This window comes from Rana temporaria, chromosome 12, assembly GCF_905171775.1.
Source record: "Rana temporaria chromosome 12, aRanTem1.1, whole genome shotgun sequence".
In the NCBI taxonomy this organism is placed as follows: Eukaryota; Metazoa; Chordata; class Amphibia; order Anura; family Ranidae; genus Rana; species Rana temporaria.
This window is the reverse complement of record NC_053500.1, coordinates 122,888,903-122,907,140: the sequence shown is the minus strand read 5'-3', so window position 1 is coordinate 122,907,140 and position 18,238 is coordinate 122,888,903. Positions and strand designations below refer to the sequence as shown.

At 46.0% G+C, this 18,238-nt stretch overlaps 1 protein-coding gene across 13 annotated transcripts in view; it reads right to left on the bottom strand.

Moving 5' to 3' along the window:
- Positions 1-18,238, bottom strand: part of PTPRT (protein tyrosine phosphatase receptor type T) — a 474,386-nt gene that overhangs the window by 249,314 nt on the left and 206,834 nt on the right. For all 13 annotated transcript variants that reach the window (XM_040330466.1, XM_040330472.1, XM_040330464.1 and 10 more), the window contains exons 5-6: positions 14,216-14,331; positions 5,182-5,356 (exon numbers count right to left, since the gene is read on the bottom strand). In XM_040330466.1, coding sequence (XP_040186400.1) covers positions 5,182-5,356; positions 14,216-14,331 — 291 coding nt within the window. The remainder of the gene's footprint in view (positions 1-5,181; positions 5,357-14,215; positions 14,332-18,238) is intronic.

Genomic DNA, 18,238 nt, shown 5'->3' with positions numbered 1-18,238 from the left:
TATTCAGTTCCGCATAGATAGCCCTAAGATCCGACAGGTGTAATTGAATTAAACCGTCGGATCTTAGGATGCAATTCTAGGCCGGCCTCTAGGTGGCGATTCCATGGCGGTCGGCGTAGAATATGCAAATGACTAGTTACGGCGATTCACGAACGTCCGCGTTACCCGTCGCTCTAACTTTACGTTGTTTCCGTCGAGATACGCCGCGTAAAACTAGGGATGCCCTCTAGGTGGACTAACCAATGTTAAGTATGGCCGTCGTTCCCGCGTCGAAATTTAAAAAATCACGTCGTTTGCGTAAGTCGTCCGTGAATGGCGCTGGACGCCATTTACGTTAACGTCTAAACAAATGACGTCCGTGCGACGTCATTTAGCGCATTGCACTTCGGGTAATTTTCTCGACGGAGCATGCGCAGTACGTTCGGCGTGGGAACGCGCCTAATTTAAATGGTGCCCGCCCCATTTGAATAGGGCGGGCTTGCGCCGAGCGGATTTACGTTACACCGCCGCAGGTTTACAGGTAAGAGCTTTGTGAATCAGGCACTTACGCTGTGGGCTTGCGGTGGTGTAACGTAAATCAGATACGTTACCCCGCCGCGGAGCAACGTAAATGTACCTGAATCTGGCCCAATGTATTCTAATAGCTCTAAATTTTATATATTTAACTTTGTATGTTTTATATTTTCTTGTTCGCTGATTGTTATTGTTTTATTGTCACTTGCTTGGTCGATGTAGTTTTTGCCCCTTTTCTGTTCTGTTTTTATCCCGCCAGCGCATCGAGGCACGTGTGTAAGGCCCCGTACACACGACCAAACATGTATGCTGAAACTGGTCCGCGGACCAGTTTCAGCATACATGTTCGGTCGTGTGTGGGCGCGAGCGGGCCGAATTCCAGCAAACATTTGCCCGCCGGGCCTTTTCCCAGCGGGCAAATATTCCTGGACGTGTTTTAAAACCGTCCGCTGGAATCCTGCCCGCTCGGACATGTACGGTCGTCAGTACAGACCTACCGTACATGTCCGAGCGCCCGCCGACCCTCGCATGCGTCGAATGACTTTGACGCATGCGTGGAAGCCTTTAAATGGCAGACCCGCCCACGTCGCCGCGTCATCGTCGCGGCGACGACGCTGACACGCCCCGCGTAGTGTTTACGCGCGGACTTCTGTACGATGGTTAGTACAACCATCGTACAGAAGCCCTCTGGCAGGCATGTACGGTGAAAACGGTCCGACGGACCGGTTTCACCGTACATGTTTGCTCGTGTGTACCGGGCCTAAGACTGCGCTGATGTTTTATAAGCATTTGAATAAATAAATAGATAAATAAATTGGGATTTTATGTGATAAATCAACACCAAGTGGCACATAGTTGTGAAGTGAAGAAAAAATGTATTTTTCATTTAAAGTGGACAACAACATATCAAACCAAGGTAGGTAGACAAAAAAGGTAGGCATACAAAAACATATGCAGTACATCTCTGCATTTCCCTGCATTTTATCCTGTAAATACAGCAAAATAACGATTGATCTGTCAAAAATGCCCTCAGTTCTTAAGCGCTCTTGTGGGCTGATAACTCACCGGCATTTTGTGGACTGAGTGGTGTCAGCCCTGCCCAGTGTCTTTTGCTAAACCACTTCCACTCCTATAGCCGGATTCAGGTAGAGCAGCCTATCTTAGATCGGCGTACCGCATCTCATTTGCGCTACGCCGACGTAACATAGAGAGGCAAGTACAGTGGGCCAGATTCACGTAGAAGTGCAGCGGCGTAACGTATCGTAGATACGTTACACCGCCGCAAGTTTTCATCGCAAGTGCCTGATTCACAAAGCACTTGCAATGAAAACCTACGCCGGCGGCCTCTGGCGTAAGCCCGCGTAATTCAAAGGGTCGTGTCACGTGTTCCATTTAAATTAGGCGCGATCCCGCGCCGGACCTACTGCGCATGCTCCCTTTTGAATTTCCCGCCGTGCTTTGCACGAAGTGACGTAATTTTTTCGAACGGCGACGTACTTCCATATTCCCGGACGTCTTACGCAAGAAGGAAAAATGTTTAAATTTCGACGCGGGAACGACGGCCATACTTTATACAGCACATACGTGTGCTGTGTAAAGTTAAGGCACCAAAAACGACGACTAACTTTGCGACAGGAAACTAGACTAGCAGCGACGTAGCGAACACTAAAAAACGTTGTGGATCGCCGTAACTCCTAATTTGCATACCCGACGCTGGTTTACGACGCAAACTCCCCCCAGCGGCGGCCGCGGTATTGCATCCTAAGATCCGACAGTGTAAAACAATTACACCTGTCGGATCTAAGGGCTATCTATGCGTAACTGATTCTATGAATCAATCGCATAGATACTCTGAGAGATACGACGGAGTATCTGAGATACTCCGTCGTATCTCTTTTGTGAATCTGGGCCATGATTCTCAAAGCACTTGCTCCGTAAGTTACGTCGGCGTAGAGTAAATGGGCTGGCGTAAGCCCGCCTAATTCAAATTAGGAAGGTAGTGGGCGTGTTGTATTAAAATTAACCGTGACCCCATGTAAATGAATGGCCGAATGCGCGCGCATGCTCAGAATCACATCGCATATACTTTCTAAGATACGACGGCTCAATCTGTACGACGTGAACGTAACCTACGCCCAGACCCATTCATGTACGACTTACGTAAACGACGTAAAATCCGACGGCAGTTCCAACGTCCATACCTTAACATGACTTAGACCAGCTATTTGGTGGTTTATCTGTACGCCGGACGTACGCCTTACGTAAACGGCGTAGCTTACTGCGACGGGCACAAGTACGTTCGTGAATCGGCGTATCTCGCTCATTTACATATTCGACGCGTAAATCAATGGACGCGCCCCTAGCGGCCAGCTTAAATATGCACCCAAGATACAACGGCGTAGGAGACTTACGTCGGTCATAGGAAGCCAAAATTCAGGCGTATCTTGTACTGTGAATTAGGCGCATAGATACAACGGCGCAACCGTGGACTTACGCGGCGTATCATTAGATACGTCGGCGTAAGTCTTTGTGAATCCGGGCCTTGGATCTTTATAACATAAAAGATAATCATTCTGTAGACCAATATAAGGGGAGGCCCTTTGAGGCAACACAAGAAGAGGACACAAAAGGAAACACAGCAAGCAGTGGGATATATATAGCTGACGCGTTTCACACAGAGGTCTATGACTAAGCACTAGACCTCTGTGCGAAACGCTTCAGCTATATATATATCCCACTGCTTGCTGTGTTTGTAGTGCTTTTATCCTTTTGCACAAATAAAGGCTACCTTCTAAGGTTGTTTTTGGTGTGCGGCTGTCCATATACCTTTTCTCCTGATTTTTGCCTTGTGCATTGCCAGCACCCACGGTTTCTGAGGAGGACATTGATTGCTCATTGCACTCACCTGGAGCGGCGGTCTTCTTTTCTCCATTAGTTGGAAAGGGAAAAGGAGGGGCAAAAATTTATCTTGCATAGGGGTCCTTTGAGGACTCCACTCATCTTCACATGCTATTTTGAGCAGTAAATCAGAACCAGTTCTTTTCTTAAAAACCACACCACATAACTGAGGCCTCATGCCCACGGGGATTATAAAAAATTAAGCAGCGTTAAAAACGTGATTTTATCAGCGTTTTGCATTGATGTCAATGCACATTTAGCCGCGCTAGCTTTCAGCTGCGTTTCTCTGCTTCTATTCAAAATCAATGGTTCCCTATGGTATCCCATCAATTTGAATAGAAGTCACACCAGAAGTCGGATCATGATGATCTGACTTGCGGTACGACTTGTGTGCTGAGGATCTTAAAGTGGAACCCCTGCCAAAACGTAAAAAAAAAAATGTCGTGGGGTCCCCCCCCCCCCCCAGGACGATACCAGACCCTTCAGTCTGGTATGGATCTTAAGGGAAACCCCCATGCCAAAAAATGGGTCCCCCCCCAATATCCATACCAGACCCTTATCCGAGCACGTAGGTCAGGAAAGGGGGGAAATGAGCGAGCGCCGCCCCCCATCCTGGACCATACCAGGCCAAATGCCCTCAACCTGCTGCCCCACCCCAAAGTACCTTGTCCCCATGTTGATGAGGACAAGGGTCCCTTGCCATTGGTTGTCGGGGTCTGTGGGCAGGGGCATACCGGAATCTGGAAGCCCCTTTAACAAGTGGGCCCCCAGATACTGGCCCCCCACCCTATGTGAATGAGTATGGGGTACATTGTACCCCTACCCATTCACCTAAACAAATTGTCAAAAATAAACACAATACACAGGTTTTTAAAGCATTTTAAGCTTGACCATCACTCCCCTCATACCTTATCCATGTCACACAGAAAACTGGAGATTAATGACAAAGCAGCCCTTTTATTAACAAAGTTGTCTAAATAATAAATAACATAAAATACAAAAACAGTCAGTCGAGTATGTCAAAATGGAGCCACAAGATCCTTGTGGGCATCACTACTTCAAGTACTTTGCTTTAACCAAAAATTAGGCCTCTTGTCACAACCACTACTAGCAGATATAACCCAAACAAACTACTGGGAGCCACACAGGTCCCTACCAGTGGACATTTTTTTTTATGATAAAGCACATACAAGGACCTTTTACCTATCAGCTGCCATGGCAAATCACACCAAGGGAACTGTCCAAATGCCTAACCACTGAACCCAAAGAAGAGAAGGAGGGTAGTAAGTTGATCCAACCCAGTCCCTCTTCCAAGTGATCAGGATCCTCCTACTGATCATCTCCTGAAGCTCCACCTGTTCCTTCCAACCCACCAATCCCGTAAGTACCCCTGACCCTATTTCTTCTTAACCTACTTAAAACTCCTCCTGGGCCCCCTTTAAACCCTGTCATGCCAACCCTACATGTAGGCTTGTTTCTCCTTAATGCAGGCCTAACTATCTTGTAGAGTGAAACTGTTGTTAAAGAAGACCAGGTCCCCTCCCCTGCCAAGTAGGGTTGTGCTGTGTGGTAGAGCTGGTTAAATCTCCGGACTGGATGCACAAAAATACAAATCATTTGGCAACATTGCGACGTGTACCCATCTGTGTTTTACCTGCTTACCTGGAGTAGAGCTTTAAAGTTTTCTTCTCAATTTTAACCAACATTTTTAACAATAATGTCCATTTTCTGAATACAGGACACCTGAGAGTCATTCATGTGCGCTCTTACCTTTTACGCTGAGTTCTGCATAGTTGGACACTCCAGATCCGCCAGCTGATCTCAGGACACAACGATACTTGCTGGTGCTACGCAGAGACGTATCCCCGACACTGACGGTAGCGGAGAACCTTCTGTGATTTACCACGCGCGTTACCATGAGACCGGTGTCACGGCCATTCCACTGCTGCCGAACAGAGATAAAGGCAAACAATCAGTCACGCTGCTGTCTGAGGGACAGGAAGCACTGCTGGGCTAATCATGTCTGCTTTATATAAACTTTATGTCAAAATGACTAGACATTAAATGTGGAATGGTTAAACAGGCCGGTTCATCTATCTAGTGGTGTTTAGGGGGTTCCTACCCCAGTTCCACATCACAGAAGTATAAATCCTTTCATCTCCCAGCAATCTGTAAGTATGAACATGCTTCCGCATAAAGTAGGCAATAAAAAACTGTCAGGTTTAGACATAAAGATGGTATTTGCATATTGCACGGGAATTCTAAAGTGAAAATTTATTGGTCTGTCTTCTGGTTATTTAAATATGCTGGTTATAAGCCACTTATGAACATGGAAAAGCCGGCTCCACATGGTAGACGCATAGTTATTAGGGCTAAAAGACACTCAGTACATTTTGTTCCTCCAGGAAAAAAGTCAAACTAGTAATTGGAGAGGGGTGGTTCTACCGTAGATACTCATAAAACTGAATAGATAAAAAAACACAAGAATAACAGCAGAAAAAAGACCAAGTGGTCCATTGAGGCGGCCCCATATCTTTATATATATATATATATATATATATATATATAACAATGTTATGTAGAATTGGCCTTAAAGCGAAGGTTAACTGGCTGCATTTCAGTAACATACAAAGATGCCTAAATCTTGCATTTGAGTGTATTTTACACCTATATGTTTTCAAATGCATATACTGTAAGCGTGTGTACATGCGTAAATGTATTCTAGTGCATGAAATGTAGTGGATGAAGACTTTTTAGATGCTGTACTATTTCCATAGATACTCATAAAACTGAATAGATAGAAAAACATAGAAGAAAGTCCCCAGCAAGAAGCCACATCTGCACTTGCAGGAATGCTGTCTCTTATTGTAACAGTCCTTTAACAGTTCCTAACTCATAAACGTAACAGTTCTTTCAGCTTCACTACAACTGCTCCTTGTAGTTCTTCAATACTGAGCTCCCGGTCTCTCTAGAACGTCTGATTTACTGACTCTGAATCCCTTGAGCTCATCTAAGGTTTGCGATTGTATCCCCTCAAGTGTCACCGCCGCTTCTCTGCTGGGTCCCTAGCTTGGCACTCCAGATACTTCTCAAACTTCACCCCTTCTAATCGTCTCGTCCCTGACTTGACACACAAGGCTGCTCTGCAAGCATCTCCTCCGCTGGTTGGGTCCCTAACTTGATCACCGCCTGAAGTTTCCCGATTCTCTACCTTGCTCGTTCGGTGAGAATATGATTCCGGTACTTGCTTCAGTTACTTACTGTGGTCCCTAGTAACGGTGGTTGGTCCTTTTGTGGCAACAGCTTCCCTTCTACCTCCGACCACTGACAGGTTCTCCGGCCGGCAAAATCGTCACTTCTGGTTGGACTGCAAGCTGCAGCCCCAACCCTGCGATGCCCTCTTACTTCTGAATCAGCCCTCACACAGCCTGGTAGCCAAATGTTTCTGAGATAGGCCCAATCTCCGGCCTAGCAGCCCAGGGCGTACAACACATATTCACCCAGACAGCCATTCAGGTGGCACAGACGACTCCATTGAATATATAGGTGCTCCCAGTAGGCTAAGGGATTCAAGAAAACCCCGGCCCATCGGCTGAGATATCCTATCACACCCATAACTTGACCTTGAAATGTCCTTCCCACATCCAATGCCACCAAGTGCCAGAAGAGAAAAAGTACAATGCCAAACTTAGGGAGAAATCAATGGATCTTTAACAACTATCTACAGTAGCTACTCCTCACAAGAAATTTGATCAGGAGCTCCCTGACTAAACCCCAGTGTAGGGTGACCACGTGTCCCGGATTGCCCGGGACAGTCCCGCATTTTGCAGATCTGTCCCGGGTACCTTCATTCCAGGACAATACAGTGTCCCGGAATGAAACTGATACAGCCACCCCAAAAGCCAAACTAATGCCCCCAAAAAAGGCTGCCACATCACCGCTTTTCTCACTGACAGAACTTGTCCTGGCCGGGAATGCCTGGAGGAGCACAGTCCCCGCCCTCTGCTTGTGATTGGAGAAATCATAAATCCCGCCTCTTGTGTCCAATCACTGTGCTGTGATTTGTTACAACACAAGCTGATTTTTGGGAAGGGGGGTGCCCCTGAATGGTAGTTTGGAAATGTGGTCACCCTACCCCAGTGCGCTACATCAACATTTACAAATAAATAGAAATGTGTATTGGATGCAAAGTAGTGTAAAGCTTGCTGTAGAATTCCATGGGGAAGCCATACAGAAATGGACATTCACAGCTGGCACCCCAAAGTTACATTAATGTTGTTGAGCAGGCTTTAATTCCCACCTGAGCATGAATGGCTTTGTGCCACAAACCATTACAAATGGTGCATTAATGCAGCATTTAGGGTCCATATATATTTGAATACCACCGCACCCCACTGGTGCCAGGGAGGTTGGGGACCTCTGCTATTGAGTGTCACTTAGGCTACAGCTCTGAATCTACTGGATCTGCTGATATCACAATCAAGAAGTAGACTCTTGGAGTAGGCTTTTGGATGTTCTACACAAAAAAGCCTTTTACGGGTAAATAACATTCATAGAATGCATTAAATGCACATGAAATCATGTGGGAAGAATATTGTTAAACTAACTGACCTAGTGACAGTGTCACCAGGTCAAAGCCCTGTACACACGATCGGTCCATGCGATGAGAATGGGCCGATGGACCGTTTTCATCGGTTAACGGAAGAAGCTGACTGATGGTCCGTCACACCTACACACCATCGGTTAAAAAAACGCGGTGACGTAAAACAAAACGCAGTTCAATGCTTCCAAGCATGCGTCGACTTGATTCTGAGCATGCATGGATTTTTAACCGATGGTTGTGCCTACTAACGATCGTTTTTTTCCATCGGTTAGGAATCCAAACTTAAATTTAAAACAAGTTGGCTTTTTTTTAACCGATGGTTAAATAACCGATGGCGCCCACACACGATCGGTTTGGAACGATGAAAACGGTCCATCAAACCATTCTCATCGGTTTAACCGATCGTGTGTACACGGCCTTATGGTTGGGAAATGAACAACACTGGAAGAGCATTTAAAGCCGAACTCCAGGAATCCAGCCACTTTGTAAAATATCCTGGATTAATAAGGGTTAAGTCCAACAAGGTGCATAGCTTTACATGGACTTTAAAAATATGTCACAGCAGAACCTTCTCAGATTTAAGCATCAGTTATGCAAAATGGTTGGGCTTGTCATCTGTGGCAATATAAACAAGAATGTGAGCATCCTTATCCATTGGTTAATGGTTTTCTATTAGGCGTATCAAATTTTCCTGCCTTTTGTTTCTACTGAAGTTAGCGTATTTCAATCTGCTATAGCAAGACAGTCGAGCGTTTCAAATACGACTAATGAGTATTGACAGATCTGTCACTTATTTTGTAGCAAACACACCACCTCCTACCGGGCGCGTATGGGATAATTTTGCAGAGCCATTATTGAATAATGATCCCGAAAGTCATTATAAATTCCTATAAAAATGTATTACCAATCCCAAGCACAACACGGCTAAATAAATCCTGGCGGAATTCTGCACAATTTACTTGTTAAATCAGAACCACAGGAAGATAACAAACCTGGATGATTTAATCCGCTTATGTTTTTCCGAAAAAATATTTTTTTTGTATAGTATACATATCCAAATCTGTCCTGATATCAGTCTCCAGGGCAGTCCACACAGATGTGCCATGACCTCATTCACAATCAGCTGGTGGTACTGGCCGCCAAACATAACGGGGTTTAAAAGAGAATCATACTTACCTAGGTGGATGCAGCATCGGTCTGATGCTGCATCTGTCCCCCACCTGCTCTAACACTGTGAACTGAGCTATCAAACACTGCCGATCGCTCGGGTGTCAAGACTCCCTGAGCAGAGAGCTGGTGACTGTCAGTCACCGCTCTCTGCTCTGCCCCCTCCTTGCTCACTGGAGTGCTGGGCTATAAAGGAGGCGGAAAAGGCTGGCTCAGGCTCTCAGCGGTGTGCTGGTCCCGGCTCTGTGACGGCTTCAACCCGCTGTCTGCTGAAAACAGGTCACAGGAGTGCAGAACAAACTGCACTGCTGTGATCCACAGGATGATCCTTTATTTCAAGCATACTTCCTGTCCACTACCTTTGCAGTTCAAAGTATTATTAAAGCGGAGTTCCACCCAAAAATGGAACTTCCGCTTTAAGTGAATGTGACCCCCTGACATGCCACATTTGGAATCAAATTTTTTGGGGGGGGGGCGGGGAGTGGAAACCCTCTTTTTAGAGGGCTCCTCTTCTCGGATTGTCACAGGTCCCAAAAGATTGCCCGGTCAATGACAGTGCGCAGTGCGGCTCGTGCATGCACAGTGCTTGCCCAGCTGTGTTGGGGGCCGGTAATTGTCAGATGTTTTTTCACCTTAATGCAAAGAATGCATTAAGATGAAAAAACAGGAGGGTTTACAACCCCTTTAATACTGCTTTAAGGATGGGGGGAGGGGGGCAGTAAAAAAAGTAAAAATTGAAAATATTTAGCTAGATTCAGAGAGACTTAGGCTGGCGTATCAGTAGATACGCCAGCCTAAGTCAGAATTTGCGTCTGCGCTAATTTAAGCGTATTCTGGTAACCAGATACGCTTAAATTAGGCTCAGATACGAGCGGCGTAAGTGTCTTACACCCTTGTATCCTAAAGTGTAATTTTTAGGCTGACCGATAGGTGGCGCTTCCATTGCGGTCGGCGTAGAATATGTAAATCACTAGATACGCCTATTCACGAACGTACGCCCGGCCGACGCAGTACAGATACGCGGTTTATGTAACGCATTAGCAGGCCTAAAGTTATTCCATCAAATAGCTGGAATAGTAATGTTAAGTATGGCCACCGTTCCCGCGTCGAAATTTGAAAATTTTACGTCGTTTGCGTAAGTCGTCAGTGAATATGGTTTTACGTCATTTACGTCCACGTCGAAATCAATAGGACCGTGCGGCGTACTTAGCCGCAATGCACACTGGGAAATGTAGGCGGACGGCGCATGCGCCGTTCGTAAAATACGTCAATCACGTCAGGTCAAGTCCCATTAACATAAAACACGCCCCCTCAGCCGAATTTGAATTAGCCGCCCTTACGCCCGCCCCGATTTACGATACGCCGCCGTAACTTAGCAGGCAAGTACTTTGTGAATCATGTACTTGCCTCGCTAAATTACGGCGGCGTAGTGTAAATGCCATACGCTACGCCGCCGCAACTATGCGCTCGCCATCCTGAATCTAGCGAATTGTTCGTTTAATGCAGGTTAGTGATATTTCATTGACTTTGACTAAGCAATACACCTGGCAGTTCAGAGGCTGCACTTGACCTGCTTGCACTCTTTCTTTGGATGCGCAATGTCCTATTGAGATGTGTCAGAACTGCAGGCAAAGCAAGTCAAACGCAGCCCATTGACAATGATAGAAACAGTCCACAAAGAACCATCATAGGCTAGCCCTGTGACAGCGATGGCGACTCTTGGCACCCCAGATGTTTTGAAACTACATTTTCCATGATGCTCAACTACGCTGCAGAGTGCATGAGCATCATGGGAAATTTAGTTCCAAAACATCTGGGGTGCCAAGGTTCGCCATCATTGGCCTATGAGGATGTCATGTTTGACGAACTGCGTCAGTCCAAGCTTCTGCAAAAGTCAGTCCATACAAGCGCTGTATACTTCACTTTTCTGTGAGGCCCCGTACTCACGACCAAACATGTCTGCTGAAACTGGTCCGTGGACCAGTTTCAGCAGACATGTTTGGCCGTGTGTAGGCCCGAGCGAACAATTTTCGGGCGGATCGGACAGGTTTCCAGCGGACATGTCCGGGCGGACAGGTTTCCAGCGGACTGTTTTAAAGCAAGTCCAGGAAACAGTTGTCCGCTGGAAACCTGTCCGCCCGGACATGTACGGTCGTCTGTACAGACCTACCGTACATGTCCTGCCTGCCAGCCATCCCTCGCATGCGTCGAATGACTTCGACGCATGCGTGGAAGCCTTTTAAAGGCAGGCCGCCCACGTCGCCGCGTCATTGTCGCAGCGACACCGCGTCATCGACGCGGCGACACCGCGGACACGCCCCGCGTATTGTTTACGCACGGACCTCTGTTCGATGGTGTGTACGGCCATCGAACAGAAGTCCCCGGGCAGTCCCCGGGCAGACATGTCCGATGGAAACGGTCTGCAGACCGTTTTCATCGGACATGTCTGGCCGTGAGTACAAGGCCTCAGTGTTCTGTACTTTTAAATAAAATCTGTTTATAATGGTTTTATACTATGTGTGACTATTAGTTTGTTTCCACATATGTGTTTAAATTGAAAGACAGGGTCCATCCAAGTAGAGATCCATTCCTGCTAAAACCAAGGGGATTGGTGAGATCCATCCATATATGTGACACCTGAGCGACTGGGCTTCCCTATGTGATTTGTAATCATCCCTGCTTGTGTGAATCACTGCCATAAGGTATTTGAGTCCACACTCTCTGGTAAGCGCAATATTACTAACCATGGTGGGATTGTCAAGCTGGTGGCCATCGGTATCTGTGGACTATCACTCCAAGCACCATTGTGGATTTCTATTGTATGCAGACACAGCATTGATGTCCATCTTTGTGGACTGCTTCTATCATTAACTTTTCATTCTGCACTAATGTAGTGTGATTTTCATATACTTTTCTTGTGACATATGTTTATATATATATATATGTAGCGCCTGTGTACTTTTCAGTACAGGTGCTATGTCAAATTTAGTGGAATGAGAGACTTATTTGCTCTCATTCATGTTTGATCTGTTTCAATTTTGTCTGTCGCCAGCCCTGAACTGTCCTGTGGGTCATTCTGTGCTCCAGAGATGTAGTTCCATCTCTGGATGGCAGGTGGCGTCAGAGGGGTCCAGGCGGAGCCGCTTCTTTCCAACCGCCAATTAGAGGAGTGTTTTCCCTCGCGGGGCATGCTGGGGAGGGGTATGCAAGGTTCTTCGCGGGTTCCTGGTTCCAGGTGCGGCACCCACCTTTAGGGTGTGCGCATATCACAGGCCCCGGCGTTATGGCCTACCAGGCCGGGGCGCACGTGCTACGCGGAGTTCCTGACTCTGGGCCCTCATGGTGAATAAATAAATAAATAGTGCAGCGCAAATAAATCTAAAAAATGCAAATAATCAAAAAACATAAAGTCCATAAAGTGCAAAGTGATAAAGGTGCTCCAAAAATACAATGGTGATATAAAGTGCAGACATCTTCATCAGATCTGGGCCCTCATGGCCTGGAGCAACTGATGCTGCAAAGGGACCCCAGTGACTTACTGGGTTCCCCATCCCTCGTCAAGAAGATCCCAAGCGAGTTTTGCTGTTTGATGGGGAGTCGGTCTGAGGTGAACCTGGAGGCAGCTGATCCAACAGGGCTTAGACGAACCATTGGAGATCTGGGTGGCCGGACACTGAAAGGTTGTATGCTGCAAACTGTTAGTCGGTGACCCAAGGATAAGAGGTCTATCTGAGGGAGACTCGGGCCAACTATCAACGGGGAGGATTCGCTCTACTATTCATGTTCTCGATGTACTAGGCCTGTGGCAGAGGTCTCTTTACAAATCCTAAGTTCCAATAGAGCCAGGTCTGTGGCAGAGACCTGTTCCTCCCCAAAAGCTCTAAGTGACACTCTGGCTGCCAGGCCTGTTCGAGGGGTCTGTCCAGGGCAGGGGTCAAGTCCTGGGGAAAAAAGTGTGGGAACTCCCACCCAAGATCCACTCCCCCACCACAAAAAAAAAAAAATTATACGCTCATATGCATAATTACTAAACCGCATTTTTTTTTTCCGATCCACTGTACCATAGTAATCCTTTATGTTTCTGGCCGCTTCCTGTATATGGATTCATCGGGTAGTGTGCGGGTATTCTGTCACTTCCTCAAAAAAGAAGCAAGTTCTTTCTAAATCCCGCGATAACTCACGGCAGACCTCCGCAATGTCTCCTGGGAACAATGACAAAAGCTCCCAGGAGACATTGCGGCATCGAGGAAGTGACGGAATACCCGCACACTACCTAATGAATCCATATACAGGAAGCGGCCAGTAACATAAAGGATTACTAAGGTTCGCCTGCCCCTGACAGTGACTCGAGCTGGGCATCGCCGCTTAGTGAAGGATTGGCTCGGGCGGCTCGGCTGCTATCGGCTGCTCTAGTCCTGCAAAGGGAACTGCGTTCCTGCTGTGAAAAAAGTGCAGGAACTCCGTTCCCACAGGACTTGAGCCCTGGTCCAGGGGCACTTTACCCACTCCGGCTGGAGTGGTGACGAGACAAACATAATCATTGGAGGCAGAACTGCTTCTTCTATCCAAAGCCTGAATCTGCAAAGTTTATTCTTTTTACCAACCTATTCTATCTACCTCGAATTGACTGTTGGTCGTGTTGGACCAGAAATAAAAGCATTGAAAACTTCAACCAACTGTCTGGACATTCCGTCACTGCTCTCACCACCATCATCACCCCTAGACACATCACAGAGGTAACATAATTATCCCGTCCCAAATCTAACCAGCGGCTCCTCTGGGGGTAGCGCTACATATATATATGATCACTTTATGAATTATTTAGCGCTGCACTTCTGTGTTTTTTTTAGGTTTATGTAATTTGTGTTAATTGTGGTGCTAACAGCTTTTTTTCTATCCATTAGCACTGTATTTTTTTTTCTTTTTCTATACCACACTTTAGGTGATTTGCTATCCAGATGTCTTAGGACACAATGATGTAAAATATGTATAATGGTTACATTGATGGGTTTTTGCCCCATTAGCCTTGCCTACCTGCAGCCAGAGTTTGTCATGTTGAGACCATTTTCCTCCCGCTATGCACTGGAAAGAAGCATTCTGCCCGACGTTTACCTCCACATTCTGCAAGCGCAAGAAATGTGGAGCGTTTCCTAAACAGAAAAGAAAAAATATCTGGATATTAGTTCAGCCACCTCTAGAGGAACAAATAAGATTTCAAACCCGATGTACTTATTAGCAGATAAATGTATAGGTGCCGTCTGCACAGCCTCTTAAATGAGCCACTGGCTGAGAATTACTGCTCATTTTGTGAGCGCCTGGCACAATTTCAAGGCAACTATAAAAAGATCAGAGAACAGAGAGGCATTTACTGAAATGTCAGGGACATACCTCTTATCTTGTTCTCATACACACACAAGGGCTTACACCTTAATGCACAGTCCCTTGGTCATATATTGCTCATTTTATCTTTGCTTCCAAATACTGGACACATACTGCATTCCAATTAAGTCCAGGCTCTGAACCAAAAAACTATTCTAGTAAATCAATACATTCTGAGCAGATTGAGATTGTTTCGATATAATGTATTACATACTGTCTTCATATGGTTTTTATGAAGGTCCTATGTGTTATGAGGTTCCTGTTGCATCAGGTTCGACTGCTGTTATTAAAGTTTGATGACCAGTATCTTGCAACCATTAACATATAATGAACACATATACATCCCTATGCATAACCTTTAAAACGAATCTGTGGCCCGGCTTTTGGCATTTGAGTATTTAAATTTTCATATGAAGCAGCGAATGAGTTTTGAAACAACCCCTGTTGTCTGTAGCTGCAGGCACTGTGGAGCAATTAATTGTCAACATTAACAGCAGAACCTCTAAAGGTGTCAAAGCCTGTAGCTCAGCTTACTTTGTTCCCCCTAACCAGAGCTTCTGCACCAGGGAGATTAGAAGGCGGGAAGGCTTAATGAGTTTATGCTGAAAGTAGGGAGCTCAGCGGCTAGAGAGGACAACTTTACTGAAGTGCTGCATGAAGTTCAGGGTGAATTGATCCACAATGCCTGAAGCTACAGAGGTCAGTGAGTTTTAATAGTTTTAAAGGTAATTTACTGCTTGCTAAGAAAATTTCTGCACATATCATCAGCCTGGAGGAGTAGTTTGCGATATACAGTGTATGAGAGCTTAACTGTTGACTTCTGACAAAAAGTAAACGATTGCATAAGAATGCCAGTAGTATATAATCTTTTTAGGCTGTTTATTTCAAAGCGCTTATTGGGAAGCTTTAAGATTATGAAAATACCCCTACAGTATGTTATATGCTTGGGGAATGAAAAGTGTCTCTTTGACTGTTGAGCAGTGGTGTCGGAAGGGGGGGCTGAGGGGGGCTGGAGCCCTGAGTGGGTCCCCAAAAAGCCCAGGTCTCGGGCATTCACAATTCTATTCTGAGCTTCAAGCTCCAGCGAGGAACCAGTCTGACCCGAGTGACATCGCCTCCTGGAGCCTGCAGCGCCTATGATGGACATCCCACTGGTCCAATACCGAGCTTGCGGGATGTGTGACATTCATCATAGGCGCTGCAGACTCCAGAATGCGGGAATTTTAATGCGGCTGCTGTGCCGCGTCACTATGAGAAGATCCCCACTCGGCGCTCGGGCAGGCGGCTCTTCTCTCCTGTTCTGTCATGGCTCTGGCTGCCTTGAGTGCAGGCTGTCTACTGTAATGAGCGCGCCCACACCGCACACTATGGCTGAGTTGCAGGAGGAGGTCAAATGACCTGAAGTCTGGTCAGGTAGATAAGTGTATGTCAGATAGGTCATTGTATGTCAGGTAGGTCAGTGTGTGTCAGGTAGGTCAGTGTGTGTTAGGTAGGTAGGTCAGTGTGGGTCAGGTAGGTCAGTGTATGTCAGGTAGGTCAGTGTGGGTCAGGTAGGTCAGTGCGTGTTAGATAGGTCAGTGTGTGGGTCAGGTAGGTCAGTGTGTGTCAGTTAGGTCAGTGCACGTCATGTAGGTCAATGCGTGTCAGATAGGTAACAACGCCCTCCACACAACCCCACGCTCCCCCCCCAGGTGCTGTGCTCAGACTTTGGCTGAAGCCCCTTGTCTTTTTGCCACCTAAAAATGCCCCTGCTGTTGAGATAAGACATTGGCCACATAGTCATAATCATGTATTATGAGAAGGATTAGTAAAGCATCAGTAGAGATGTGGACCCCTTATCGGCCCCTCTCAAGAATTCTAGAATTATTGCCAAGGTCCTCCAACACAAACTTTTACGAAATTACCTTTCCTATCCTAGTCCTATCTCCCAATAATTCCTGCATTATCTCTTTCTCAGTAATTATTATTAATATACAGGATTTATACAGTTGACGCAGTGCTTTACAACTTGAGGGTAGACAGATCAAATATAATACACTTTAATGACTTTTATGAATCAGAGGGCCCTGTTCCTTAGAGCTTACAATCTCAGATAACCTTCCACATGTCTTATTTAACCACTTTCCACCCAGTCAATAGCAAATTGACGTCCGGTAAGTGGCTCTGTTATCCTGACTGGACGTCTATTGACGATCAGCAGCTCTCCTGAAAAGGGGGGGTTCGCGCTGATTGTTCATTAGCACGTTCCCCCCTCGGATGCTGCCCAGGAACACCAGGGAAGCCGCCAGGACCATCAGGGAAGCCTTCAACATGTAGATGGCCAGGTACATCCCCCATGGCCATCCACATGTTACAAAACATGCCCAACATATGCCAATCAGTGCCCACAAATGGGCACTGACTGGCACCATAGTAGCACATATAAAAACAGTGATGCCCAGCAATGCCACCCACCAGTGTCACTCATCAGTGTCCCTCAGTGCCACCTATCAGTGCCCATCCATAACCATCAGTGCCCACTTATTAGTGACCATCAGTGCCCATCTGTGCCACCTATCAGTGCCACCCAAGGCTCATTTATTATAGGATAGCCACTGTTAAGGATTGACAAAACTGCACACTAGATCATGTCACTAGTGGGTTTATACTTTTCTTTACATCCTATATGCCCGATACATAGCAACCTCTACTAATTTTGTGGGGTATACTTAGTGCAAAATATCCAGCTAAAGTCCACATGATTTTTCAGTAGGACCCTTCGGCTTGCCACCATCACAGATCTTATGAGACTTTGGTTTTATAGACTTATTTTATCATCTACAAAATGTCTAAGATAACATGTACAGTTCTCATACACTGTACATCTTACATTAAAGTGAGAAGCGGGGGGGTGCTGACTTCTTACCTCTTCTCCCATGCAGCCAGAAGCGGGGTGAGGGGCCGAAAATGACTTCTCACCAGGCGGGGCCTCTAGTAATTTGGGGGGCCCTCCACAGCTTTGCGGGGCCCTAAGCGGCTTGCATAATGAGCCTATAGGGCGGATCGGCCCTGACGCTAGTTCATACTTCTGGTTAGTACTGAGCCTTCATGTGCTACTGTCATAGGTCTGTTTGAATTGTAATTATTTTCTCCGCCCCTGAGGCTCCTTGTACGCTCCTTTCAAATATATTTGTTTGCTTTGCACTACTTTTCTACAGAAACTAAAAAATATATAAAATATTCAATAAAATTAAAAAATATACACATTTTCTACATTGATAACTTCAAAGTTTATGTTGACAGTATTTATTTTGGATAGAGTAGGAAATTGTTAGAAACCCCTAACTTTTACTTTTTTTATGCGCCATTCAAGAGACTACCCTTTACTTCCTGTCCTGTAGCCACAACAGGAAGTGAAAAGAAATCTATCCAGAGTGAAGTAAATCCCTTCTTAGGCAGTTGTGGCTGGAATAAATATGCCAACTGAAAAATGTCCCCTCTGTTCCTCTTTTTGTGACAACACAAAATGTCACCTTCAGTGACAAAGGTAACAAGAACAAAAAAGGAAGGTAAAGCCTCATACACGCCACTAGTTTTTTTTTTTGCTGTTGAACCCAGCAGATTGAACAAAAAAAACTGACAGTTGAGGTCAGTGCTGCTGTACTAACAATCCAATGTTAGTAAACCAATCTCCCATGC